This window comes from Talpa occidentalis, unplaced genomic scaffold (assembly GCF_014898055.3).
Source record: "Talpa occidentalis isolate TD23 unplaced genomic scaffold, MPIMG_talOcc4v2.1 talOcc4.6, whole genome shotgun sequence".
NCBI lineage: Eukaryota > Metazoa > Chordata > Mammalia > Eulipotyphla > Talpidae > Talpa > Talpa occidentalis.
The window spans coordinates 46,277,409-46,291,342 of record NW_023604972.1 but is presented as its reverse complement, the minus strand read 5'-3'; the positions used below and the strand labels follow the sequence as shown (position 1 = coordinate 46,291,342).

General features: G+C 36.6%; 1 protein-coding gene across 2 annotated transcripts in view; it reads right to left on the bottom strand.

Annotated features, from left to right (window-relative positions):
• The window catches only part of FRAS1 (Fraser extracellular matrix complex subunit 1), a 445,491-nt gene that overhangs the window by 86,114 nt on the left and 345,443 nt on the right, over positions 1–13,934 (bottom strand). For both annotated transcript variants that reach the window (XM_054687966.1, XM_037530712.2), the window contains exons 36-40: positions 12,518–12,649; positions 11,336–11,461; positions 8,964–9,211; positions 1,978–2,126; positions 1,631–1,793 (exon numbers count right to left, since the gene is read on the bottom strand). In XM_054687966.1, the coding sequence (XP_054543941.1) occupies positions 1,631–1,793; positions 1,978–2,126; positions 8,964–9,211; positions 11,336–11,461; positions 12,518–12,649 (818 nt within the window). The remainder of the gene's footprint in view (positions 1–1,630; positions 1,794–1,977; positions 2,127–8,963; positions 9,212–11,335; positions 11,462–12,517; positions 12,650–13,934) is intronic.

Below are 13,934 nucleotides of genomic sequence, written 5' to 3'. Positions count from 1 at the left end.
GCCTCCTTCAATGATGGATCAGGTTATAAAGCAGCTCTGCCCCATTCTAATCATCCTCCTTGGCTCAGCTGCTGACAGGATGGCTGCCTTCCTTCGGAATCAACATTCAGAAGCCTGCAGCTAGAGACTGATCCATCCAGTTCTCCCTTGGATACTGTCAGAGCTGCCCTGTCCTACAGTGTTCCATTTGACGCCCTTTGAGTACATATTTATAGGTGTGCAGGAAGAAAGGGCTCACGATACCTGAAAGCTACTGCTTATCTTAATGTCAAGTAAGAAAATAAATCAGTATAAGTGAAAGGCAGTTACTCCAACCAACTATCCCCTTGAGGGCCCTGTTTTGTGTGCTAACTCTGCAACCTGAGCTTGGTGTTTCTTGCTTGCCTGCTGGGTGTGACCAAACAATTGCACTCTGAACAGTTCTTGCTAAAAGTAGGAAGATCTATAACACAAGTTACAATGAAGGAGGTTTTCTTGCTATTGGGAATGAAGGAGGTCTAAGTAGCTTCCCCAAGAAGTGGAAATGAAAATATTAACATTATTTAAAAACACACCAGTTTTAAGAATTTTCAATCACTTAATAAACCAGATACTGAGTTTTCAGCAATATGTTGTATATACAGGGTAGGACGAGGAAAGTCAATTAACTTTTAAAGAATCCCCACCACATCCCAGCACTGCACTGGAGAGGTGAGGGTTATGCTATTTTATTAATTATCAGATACACAATACCTATGTAACAGGTATAGTCTTATTTTAAGGTTGAGGACACTGAGGCTAAGAGAGATTGCCTAGGGCCTCCCTGGTGGCACAGCGGTTGAGCGCTGGGTTGCGAAGCTGCCCGCAGCCTCTGCAGCGCCGGTTCGATCCCCGGCTGCTCCCCGGCCACCAAAGGAGGGTCCCACATGGCGCGCAGACCTCTCCTGCCGCCCGCTGCTCCCCTCAGCAGTGTACTTCGGTCCTTCTGCCTGCTCTGCTCCCTGCTCTGGCTCTGGTGAATTCTCTCACCCTCCCATGCTTCTTACTGTACCCAGTGCTTGTATAAATAAATAAATAAATCTTTAAAAAAAAGAAAGAAAGAAAGAAAGAAAGATTGCCTAAGTGACCCGAGATCATTCAGGCAGTAAGGGCAGAGTTAGCACTTGAACTTGGATCTGGGCAACTGCAGTGATCAGGATTCATGATGTACCCCCACCCTCCTTGTTCCATTGAACTGTCAATATTTAGAAGTTGCAATCAATTTAATGTAAGGATTCAGTCGGGGATACCATCCATTTCTTCATGTTTTAGTTGCTACAATATTAGATTATAAACTCTACAAAAATATATATTCCATTTCTAATTTACTCCCAGTACTATATACATCTAGCATGTATACAAAGTACACATTTAATTTTTAAGTCTAGCAACATATATAACATGGGCAAACTCACTAATGATATGATTTCTCTCCTGCATATAGTTATTGATACAATTTTTGCAGGATTCCTGGTTAAAAACCATGATACTATAGCCTAGATATTTTGGCAGAAGAACTTGGCAGTCAATTTAGATAGAAACCCTTTACTTATATGGTCATAGATTGCAACTCTCTCACCAGGCACTGTTGATTGATCTGAGAACTGTTTACCGTGATAAGGTCAGCAAAAGCAATAACTGGAGGTGGATTCTTGGCTGGAGTGATCATGATGGTGAACATCTGATTGTCCAGATGGTTATGGTCCATGTCAGAGACAGAAAACTGGAAGTTATCAGTAACCAGCGGACCTTCGGTCTCAAACGCAGCTGAGTACCTGTGGAAGCCAAAAGAAGAATCAAATGAATGAGATTTCACAGACAAGCCAGGAAGATGGCAATACCTTTGTTTTAAAAGGGGGCCAAAAACAATATGTTCTTTCTAAGGAACTACTGGTTAGTTGCTTAGATATTTTAATATGATTTTTAAAGTCCTGTCAATAATACAAAGTGGTTACATACCGAATTTTCTTCTTGTTGATATCTTCCATCGTAAAATTGGAAGTTTCTGAGAATTCTTCCACCTCAGATCCTGTAGCTCTTAAGAGAGTACCATACATGGGCAGAGAACTTAACTGAATCCATATCTCTGGGTCGGGGGAAGAATCATCCTAATCAGGAAAGTATGAGGCAAGATATGAATGCACATGTGCAAAAATAAGTACTTGTAGTAATTAAACATCTAGGGGGCATCTTTTCCTGCTTTTTGAAGTCTCTTTCCCTTTGTGATAATGGAACACCCTTTCAAACTGCATGAAAATCCCTGTACTTATTCCTTCTAAAAGGTCTTTTTGATAATGTCTTCTTTCAAGAGCAGCTCAAGATAAGAGTGGGAAAGTGTACTTTAGGTACGTGGCATAAAACAAAGAGATGCCCAAGCATCATGAAACAGGCCACAAAGGTTTTGTTTTGACTACAAGCATCTAGTGAAGAAAACATGATCAGCTATAGGAGTCATCTTTCTATGAACACAAATGTAGATTTCTTGTAGAATTTCTAAGGATGGTTTGCTCTTTAGAATCAGATGTAATTTCATTCTAACACAAAATACAATGATAACTGTATGAAATTAAAAAATGGAAGGTTTTTTTGTTTGTTTAGTGACTCACTTCAAATGATATTCAACATGATAACATTTCAGTTTAAGAGAAGAATTTAGGAAACCTTACATTGGGTGCTCAATACTCAGTATGCCCAGTTTTAGCAAAGACCACTTCCCATTCCTTCTACATTATTTCTTGAAAAATATGGTTGGCTTTCTGGGAGCCCTCTCCCACTGAGTCACATGATCATGAGGGTAAACAACTCATCTCTACAGACTGTGTTTCTGGAAAGACAATAATTGAATGTCTTAATGAGCCAGTTCCTTTTTCTCGAAGGGTATTTTTTGAAATACATAGGAGATAGGTGACATCATGTTGGGGAGTTTCCCTGAGACATTCACCTTTTTAGTGTAGTTGGGGGTACTTTATACTTTATCACAGCAACAATGGAAAAAAATGTTGTGATGTAAAAATTAGATTTGCACTTTCAAATGCAAATAATCACAGCTTGCTGTACAGATAGGTAGAGGATCAGGAATGTGAGCACCATTAGCCTGGTGGCCTGCGGACAGCAGGTTTTAATTGGTTAACATTTCTATCCCCAGGGCACTTTTTAAGTTGGTCCTTCTGCGTTTCAATGCAAGATCACAGGATTTTCCATATTTCCTCATGTCATTTAACTAGAAAGGAAAGCAACTCAAACTCACAGAAGCTGAAAAACTTCAGAAAATTTCCCCTAAAATATACTTTAAAGTTTTCTCTATTTTTTTCCAGATGGGTTAGCAAATGCAATATGAAAAGACTGCAGAAAGATTTCTTTCTACTCATCTACTACTCATCTACTCTGTGAGAGAATCCAAAAAGACAGCTCTTCTAAGATGGTGATATTCAAGGGTAGAGTTCCTGGTTTGGGGTTAGAATAGACAGCTTGTAAATTCCACACTGCCACTGAAATTTGCCAATGAAATGCTATTTCAAGTCAGGCATATCTTATTATAATGGTTTAAGTTTCAAATGACAGCTGGGTTTCAAAAAGGGTGAAAACAACTTTTTTTTCCCCCTGAAAATTCCCTGACATAATTGAAAGAAAATTCCTATTTGGGATATCCAAGATATTGTGGGTGCACAAAAAACCTAAGAATAGAAACCTTGTTCTCATGTAACTTTATTCCTCAAAGACCTCCTTATCCCTTTTGAATTAATTCATATTCTATTTATAATTTATATATCTTGGACCCACTGCCCAACAAGAGTACTAGAGCTTTGCTAATTCACGTTTACCTATGTGCTCCTTTTGTTTATTACTGGACCTTACTCTGGAACTTGTTTCTCAGGTCCTTGAAACTCTTGACAAAGTTTATATTTTAATACAAAATATACACACACACACACACATATATATAACACATATATACACACATTTATACAAGTGTGTGTGTGTATGCAAAAGTTCTTTTTCAAAAGTTATGAAAAGGGAGTTAGATTCTACTCTTCTGGGATTTATTTACTTATTTTTTTTTTTTTTACTCATTAGTAGACTACTAAGATGCATCTATATTGTGTGTAGCTATAGGTCATTTGTTTTTAATGTTCTGTAATATTTCATAAGGTATGTCACAAATTAGTCTATTAGTCTATTAGTATGTCTATTAGTCTGTTGATGGGCTTTTGACTCATTTCAATATTTTTGCTATTACAAATAGTAAGGACAAAATAGTATGTTAATATTCTCGGGCATATCCTTTGGTGTATATATGAAAATTCCTCTTAGGTTGGAATCTAGGAGGGGAAAGATTAAGACATATGAATAGGGCCTCCCTGATGGCACAAGGGTTAAATCTCAGAACTATGAAGCTATCTGCAGCCACTGCAGCACTTGTTTGATACCTGGCCAGGCCAGGGAGCTGACCTGGGAGCTGACCCACATGGTACAGCAGACCTCTCCTGTCTTATCTGCTGCTCCCCTCAGCAGTGTATTTCAGTAGATCTGCCTGCTCTGCTTCTCACTCTGTATCTCGTGAATCCCCTCAGCCCCCACTTCTGGCCTGTACCCCAGTTCTTACATGCATAAATAAATCTTTTTTTAAAAAGACGTATGAATAGTCATCCTCATAAAACAATATCAATTCTTTCCCAAAGTGGTTGTTATAGTTTAAATTTCCAGTAGCAAAGAACCTTCTGTAGATCCATTTCCTCTCCAACACTTGATGTTTTTAGATAATAATTCTGCCAAGTGAAAATAGTATACAGTCCCCAATTTATGATGGTTTGACTTACTATTTTCTGACTTTATAATGGTGCAAAAATGATATGCACTCAGTAGAAACTGTGCTTACAATTTTGATCTTTTCCTGGCTAATGATATGCAGTACCATACTCTGTCATGATGGTAGGTGTTGACAGTGAACCACAGCCCCCAGTCAGTCACGTAAAGGACCAAGTCTCTAGAGACTTTTCTACTTTCAGTACATTACTCAACAAATTACACACAATATTCAATACCTTATTATAAAGTAAGCTTGGTGTTAAAATGATTTTGTCCATTTTCAGGCTAATTAAATATTCTGAGCACATTTAAGGTGGGCTAGGCTAAGTTATGATGTTTGACAGGTTATAAGTATTAAAAGCATTTTGGACTTAACAGTATTTTCAATTTATAATTTCAGTTTATCCCAACCCAACTGTAAGTTGAGGAAGACCTGTATAGTCTTAGTTTGCTTTCCCTGATTACTAAAAAGGTGAATTTTTTTCCTCATATAAAGTGCTCTCAAATAAATTTGATTTTCTCAAATTTATTGCTGTATGGATTCCTTTTTAGAAGTTCCTGCAAATGATTCTTACTCATTTTTCAGTAGGATTACTTTTTTCTTCTTGATCTGTGGAGTTCTTTATGTTTTTGTTTATTATTTTTGCTTATGTATGTTGCAAATATGTTTTTCCAATTTCATCTTCTCTGTATTTATGTTGTGTTTTGGAAGAGATAATTTTAATTTTCATAGAATCGAATTTATGGATATTTTATCATTAGCATTTTTTGCTTCTGTTAAAGAAATTCTTCCCATTCCCAATATTATAGAAATATTCACCAATATCCTACAGAGAATTACAAATTTTTTACTTATGACTTATGAAGTACAGTACTTCATTTGTCTGAAGAAAATATCTGTGAAAGTTATGGGGTAGTGACGTAAATTCTTTTCTAATAATATTTTTTTGCAAATGCATGCTTTAAATAGTTCCTTCTGTTTTTACTGATCTGACTTGTTATGTCTATTTTATATTACAGTTCCATGTATGGGTCTGCTTCTGGACTCTCTAGTATGTTTCTGTGCTATACTATTTTAATTAGAGTAGGTTTATTAAAGAAAAAAATCCTGATATCTGATAGCCCTGCCCAACTATCATTCTTTTTTAGAATTTGGTCCTTTGTTCTTCATTATATATCATACAATCAGCTTATCAAACCCCATAAAATGTCCATTGGGCTTTTGATTGCAACTTAACTAAGTAGAAAGATCACTTTGAGGGAGAACTGATATTTTTTAAACAAGAAATTTTTCTATTCATGAATATGTCATACCTTGTCAGTTATTGTCTTCTTTTAAAAAATAATATTTATTTTATTTATTTATGCATACAAGAGCTGGGGTACAGGCCAGAGGTGCCTGGCGTGAGAGGAATCACCAGAGACAGAGTAGGGAACAGAACAGGGGGATCTACTGAAATACACTTCTGAGGGGAGTAGCGGGCAAGACAGGAGAGGTCTGCTGCACCATGTGGGTAGCTTCCTGGCTGGGGATCAAACTCATGCAGCAGTGGCTGATGATAGCTTAATGGTGCTGAGACTTTAATCCCTGTACCACCAAGGAGGCTCCCCACTTATTGCCTTCTTTTAAAAAGTCTCTCAATTAAGTACTATAATTTTCCCTACTGAAGTATTGCCTAATTTTTATTACATTTAGTTCAAATGGACATGGTTTTTGTAATGCTGTTATAACTGGTATCATTTTCATAATTAAACTTACTGGCTATTTTTGATTATGTAGAGTAATGCTATTGTTTGTTGATCATCTATCTGTCTCCTTGTTAATTTTCCTTTTATGGCCAATAATTAGTCAAGCGATACGCTCAGATTTTCTTAAGATTCAGTCATAACATCAAATTTCCCTATAAGTTACACAAGTTTTGTTACATTTATTCTTTAATATTTTGAATTGATAAATTTTTGGCTGATACATAGAACATTATCAGCTTCTTGAGATAAATCTCTTACCATCCTTACCAAATTACAGAGAAGAAAAATATAAGATGAACTGAGTTGGGGTAATTTGCAAAAAGTTACTACGTTGGTAAGTGAGTGGTGAGCTTGGATTAAAATCCATCCATTCCAGGGCCTCCCCCAGGGTGCAGTGGGTTGAGCACAGCGCTGTGAAGCTATCCGCAGCCTCTGCAGTGCAGGTTCAATTCCTGGCCGGCCAGGGAGATACCCACATGGCGCAGCAGACCTCTCCTGTCTTGCCCCCTGCTCCCTCAGCAGTGCATTTCAGTAGATCTGCCTGTTCTGCTTCCTGCTCTGTCTCTGATGAATTCTCTCACCCTCCCGCAACTCTGGCCTGTACCCCATTCTTATATAAATAAATAAATCTTAAAAAAAAACCCCATCCATTCCCACCAAAAAACCCATACCATCCTTACCCTGCTTGTTTACTGGCAGTGGATGGCAAAGTGCACCTAGAAAACTATCATTAAGAAGTACATTTCATAGACTCCCATTTTTGCCCTTTGTTTCTCCCAACATGATGTCACTTCTGTGTGGTTAATGAAACTCTAATGGAGAATAGGCTCACTAGTTCCTATCCCTTTATACTCTGCTTCATTTCAGATGACTTTTTCAACTTTTCTGGATGTTCACTGCAAACTCACTAAGTGTGCAAGTCTGAAAAATTTTCTGCATGAAATTAAGTACAAATTCGTTTCTACAATTCTCAGAGAAAGTCAGTATATAACATAGCTAAGTCTTTAAATATGCTATGTATTTAAAAGGCAAGAATAGTTCTTTTGGAGTCTTTCTGCTCTAGTGAGTAAATTCACATTCAATCAATTTTTGAAAATACCTGTTCAGTTGCCAATGGGCTTGCATTTTGATATGCAGCTTATAATATGCAGTTAATGGGCAGGAACTGCTCCTGGAGTGCTATTTTGGCCTGTCAAACATTTTTCAAGCCTTGGTGATCTATTGATTAAATCTGTATTCATACATTTTTATGAATTCATGAGTTTCATAAGATTCAAAAGACCATAACCCATGGTAAAAATCACCTATCAATTAATAAAACAAAATCAGAGCTGTTCTGAAGCTATACTAGACCCATGAGTAGAATCAGGATAGAATAGAGTTCCCCATAATTTAAGAAAAGACAATTTGAGGGAAAAAATCTGTGCTAAAGCAATTGAAGCGATTGTTCCCAGACCAATGCTTTATCTTACATGCTACTATTCAGAACTAGATTTTATAGCCAGATTCTTTTGCCCAGAAAAGCACTACTTAAAACCACATAGCATTTTTTAAAAAGGACAGATCATTGGCTGGAATTTTAAGATTAGTAAAGGAAAAATGTGATTTCCATTCAAATAATCATCCTTGTTTTAAAACATTTGTTAAAACTATTCATGATTACATTTTGAGAGTTCAAAATCTGTTTAAAACATAAATAACTGAAAAATAAAATTAATTATCTTCATTATCCTGAAAAACAGAATCAAAGGAAGATGAGTTTAATTAACCAGCACAATTTAACAAGCTAGGACCAGATGGGAAAAACAACAACAAACAAACCACCCAGAATCCTTGATTCTACCTTTGCTCCCCTAAGCCACTGCTTCTCTTGGAGCCTAAGAAATCTGGCAGGGAGGTCCTGCTGAAGCAGGTTGCCAGCATTCTGTCTAGAGCTGGACTTGAGACAAAAGCTGTGAAAAAGTGGGCTTTCTCTCAGTGGGCCATAAAATACCATTATCTATTAGTCATTGATCAGGTAAGTTCTTCTACAATGCTCTTTCCCTAAAATTCCCATTCAAAATATAATGGATGGGCTTAAAAAATGGGGAGTTGTGTTTTTCTGAAATGGGCGTGGCATCTCATTGACAACCACTTGTCCCTTTACAAGTTCATCACATTTTATTAAAGTTTTGTTCATTGACTGGTCTTTTCTTGAGATACTGGGAGGAACCAGAACAGAGAAATGTAAGTACTCCTAAGAGTAGAACTATTAACAAGTTGAGAGAAAAAGTTCTTTACGTGGTCATGTACCTGACACCTCAAATATTCAGTCATGACACTGACATTGTTTTCTAGTTAGCCCAGTCAGAGGGTGCTGTGGGGAACAAGAGGTGAGCGTAAGGACTTACAATGTAAGCCAGGTGTGACCTCGTGATTACAGCAGTGCTTTTACTGGCGACAGAAATGCTCAGAGAGGCGCCCCCAGCCAGCCGAGGTCCTGGGCTCTCTGTCAGCAACACTGTTACTCCCACTTCCACCGTAGTCACTGAAAAGCCATCTGTGACAGAGATCTCCATGCTGTCTTCTTGGGCAGAGGAGCCATCGTGTAGATACTGGAGAACATTTTTCTCAATATCTGCATATGTGAAAGTGTCACCTTTCACAATAACACAAATTGCAAAACCAAATTACTTCTGGGAATAATGCTTTTCCTTTATGTAACATCTTTGTTCTCAGGATTTCAAAGTACTTATAGGATCATAAACTCATGAAGTTTGAAGCTAATTAGTCTGACCATCCACCCAATATAAGAGTCCCTTTACAACATCCTTAAAAAAGGGTAGTTCTGCTAATCTTTTAATAATTCTCAAGAGGGGAGGCTCATTGTTTTACAAGGTAACTCATTTTGTTGGAAATAATTCTAATTATTTTTAAAGTTAAATCATATTGACCCCAAATCTGCCCTGTCTAAAATCCACTTATCACCCAGTTCTAGAGAAAGAAAGAAGTCTCTATTCTTTACAGCAATCATTTTGGATAACATGGATAATGAAAGTTTTTTTGAAAAAAGTGAAGAAAATAAACTATGTTAGATGAGCCTCTACAGAGTTTTAATTGGGAGTATGAGGATTTTTTTTAATTAAAAAATATAAAAACTGAAATATATACTTAAAGTTAGAAAGCCAAACTCTATGAGTTTAGAGTACTAATTCACGGTCGATTTGACAAATGTGTGAAATAGTTTCAAGGTCAGACAAGTTTGGGGAAGTGAGAATTTAAATGAAAAACTTTAAACTGAAGGAGTTAGAATTTTAGAATCTCTAATATATAATATTAATGTTTGTTTAGTAATGGAATACTTTTTATGAGAAATTCTTCTCAGTGCCATGTTCCCAATAATTTCACAGGGCACAACTGAAGATTTTTCTTCTCAGATCACATATTCAACTCTATTTCTTGACAGATCTTTGATTCTAATAATTGATGTTATATAACTCGAGATTTAAATATTTATTTTCTGTATTTATCTTCTAAGCTTTCTCTTTCCACACTGTTTTATTATGATTTATAGGTACTATAGGTATTACACCTTAAAAAGTAATAAAAGCAATATTTTACAAATATTTTTATGTCTTATGTATTAATTACAAAAATATAGAGTAGTATAAAGTTAAGAAATCTGGGCTATGATTTCTATACTCCAATATTAGTTTCTTTATGAAGCTAGAGAGGTATTTAATGACTTATTTTTTCAGTAATTTAAAAAAAATTCTGCCTTTGTGATTCCCAAGTGCTTACTGCTTGTTAGTACAAATTTGGTCTACCTTCATGGGGAAAGTTTTCTCCCCTCCCCTTGCAGGAATATTCAGAAGAATCATTATCACATGTGTTAAGGTTTTGAGAAAGTAAACATTGTAGGAATAAGCAAATTCCCAAGGTGATGACTTTGAAAAAGATAACATTCACTTTGATATACAAGGGCAGACTGTTAAAAAATTAGATTTACTTGTATTGTTTGTGCTTTTCTGTACTTTCAAATCAATCAAAGCATATTATTCTTTATAAGTGAAGAAAAGGCAATAAATAATATTTTGGAAATTGGGTCATATTACTACACCGTTTCATGGCATATATGCTACTTAAATTGTTGCTTTTTTAATTTTATTTTTTTTTTAAAGATTTATTTATTTATACAAGCACTGGGTATAGTCAGAAGCGCGGGAGGGTGAGAGAATTCACCAGAGCCAGAGTGGGGAACAGAACAGGCAGACAGATGAAATACACTGCTGAGGGGAGCAGCGGGCAGCAGGAGAGATCTGCACGCCATGTGGGACCCTCCCCGGTGGCCGGGGATCAAACCGGCGCTGCAGAGGCTGTGGGCAGATTTGCAGCCCAGCACTCAACTGCTGCGCCACCAGGGGAGGCCCTGTGTTGCTTTTTTATGGATAAAGATAACACATCATTCACACGATCAGAGTTGTAGTGCTAAAAATATAGTGAAAATTCACATACCAAGGTAAGTAAGACAATTTCATCTCCATAAACTAATCACATTTACTCTAAGCTCCAGAAATCAACCCATTTCACCTACAACTTGAGGAAAACAGTTTCACTGATTTGGGGCATGAGTACTAGGCCAGAAAAAGAATGAACTCAATATGAAAATTTTTTCCTTCCTAAGCATCTCCTCATAGTTTGTCCCACAAAGGTACTTCTTATCTGAGACACATAAAACACTGGCTATGGAACAAAAAGTCCTCCAAGCAGAGTAAACAGCTACCTGCAGCCAGGGGTCCTTGAAATTGGCCTGAGTACTTCAGCAGCACACCATGCTGTGGAGGTTTGCGAAGCTCAAAGAAGAGTTCTTCAGGGGGTGTGTCAGTATCTCTCACTATCAACTGAAGTCCTGCATTCCAGAGAATAAAGCACAGTGAGATGTCCACACAAAAAACTTTAAAGTCTATATACATTAAAGCCACAGATCAGGCTGGAAGCCACATCTGAGTAATCTGATGGTTACAAGAAAGCATTGTTTAATTTCCATTAACTGTAAGAGTGAAAACTGCTAACACAGTCAATTTCCGAATGGCAAGTAGATTTTTCCAAAAATTAATTTATGAGTAGGTAGTTCTGAATTCAGAACACTTTTCTTCTTCCATACAAATGAGGACATATAGGACAGTCCTGACCTGCTAGGGTAGGTTTTCTTCCAGAAAATACTCCCAGAAATAGTTTTTCCTTCTCATTGTTTCTTACCCTCTTTTTCTAAATGCACAGAAAAGCCAAGTTATTTTCAGAATGGCTGCTCTGGCCATCACAGAAGTAAAAAGGAGAGTGGGAATGACTTGTTTATTAGTAGGTATGGTAATTAGTTCTAGGCCAACAACCATATGTGAAAATTAGATAAGTCTGTTAGAGAGCACACATAATAAAAAATCCCTGCATTCATTATTTGATCTTAAAATATCCTTGATAAAAGAATCAATTTCTAAAAAGTAAATATATTAATGGGGTAAATAAAATCATATATGAAATAACTTGGCCAACTCTAACTTTTCACAACTTTTGAAGGTCATTGTGATCTTTCATTTTTCCTGTTACTTTATTTTCTAAATAGAAAACAAGAGAAGTCATTGCAACCCGCTCCCCTCTAGTCTCCTCTCTGCTGTTATTTTATATTTTAGTGATGGCAACAAATCAAACTTCTGGAGACTGGAAAATAAATTCTGTGTTGTATTCCATCACTGAGCATTGGCCTCTGAAGGGTTTATTTCCCTTTCTCTGTGCTGCTTCTATTTGCATGGAAATGGGCAAGAAGAAGGATATAGATGAGAATACATGCAACTTCTGGAAGAGGAGGTCACTGCTTTTTTTGTTATCATCAAAAGGTTTGAGCAGGGACTGTTGCTGAAATATGGTTCCATAACCAAAGCCATGTTTCTTTCAGGATTCCAGTTCTTACCTATAGAAGTGCTGCCTCCTGGGCTGACCTCAAGCAGTGGAGCTGTGACCTGGAACACTGGCAGGTGCTGATCGATGGGAAGTAAGTGAATGGTGAGGACCATTTCTGGACTTGTGTGCTCTCCATCCGAAACTAGAAAGGAAAATACATACACACAAATACACACACACAAATCAACTTGGAGTCTGGTCATCTTCAGGCTGTTTCTATAAATGCATAGCCAAAAGTTTTTTAGATTATCTTAACAATTTGAGGAGATGGTTACAAATGGGAAAAATAAGCAAGCAAGTAAGTTCCATGAGCTATTCTAACAAGGCTTTTTCTGCTAGGTAACAAGAAGGCTAAAGGACCATAACAACAAAGTTCTAAGAAACCAGCTTCAGAAGAAGGTGATACTAACAAATGTTAGTGCAGAGGAAAGTGATATATATTCTTAGATGATGCTGGTAAAGGCTTTTATTTTTGGGATTTTTTTTTTATTTCATTCTTCCAATAAGGAAATATGTTCTTTCTAGAAATCTCTTTTGAATGCATATTTCCTTGCAAAGGAATTTTTAAAAGGACAGAAAATATTCAAATAAATGTCTCTAATAGCGTCTCTTTGTAAGTAGATCCATTTTTTACCTAGTCATTATACATTGTGCGATAAATGGAAGACACTTTTGTGAACAAATCCATGATCTTAAGGTTTTATTTCCCTATATTATCTGATATCTAAGTCATCACCTGAGGAAAATGAAAGCAGAACTATATGGTCATTGAATCTTATTTCTATTTTCCATATCTTAATACAGCTTTTCTCCTCTAACCCTCTAAGCAAGGCTCAGAGGGATACTGGCACCGCCAACATTATCAATGTGTTTATCCATAGTGACTATGGAGGAATTGTGCCAGAGATTATTTTAAATGTTATGATATGCTTGCATTTGGGTTGGTAACAAGAAACTGGTTTCTTTCTTCATTTTCTTCTGCACTTAATAAGTCTGTAGAAATCTGACCTCTACTTAAACAACTGACTCCTAGCAATGATTGTATCAAGGTTTTAGATGTGCTTTTTTCTTGAGAATAGCTCTAAAGGATATGGCCAGATTTTAAAGAGCATCTGTACTTGTCTGGAAGCAATCAGGTCAGGACTATTAGATTTCCTTCTCATCTTAGTTAATTGACCAAATGAGCTGTTTTTCCTCTCTCTATGGGTTAATGTCAGGACCTAGACTTGCTGCTATCTCTTCTGCCCAATTCAAAATCTTCTCTCCTAAGACTAAAGGAGATGGTTTCCTTCCTACAAGATTTCAAAACTTGGTCTTAAAAAATTATGTCACTTTATACTCTTTATGAAAATTAACTCAAAATGGATAACAGAGTTAAGTATAAAATGCAAAACTAGAAGATAACATAGGAGAAAACCTAGATGACC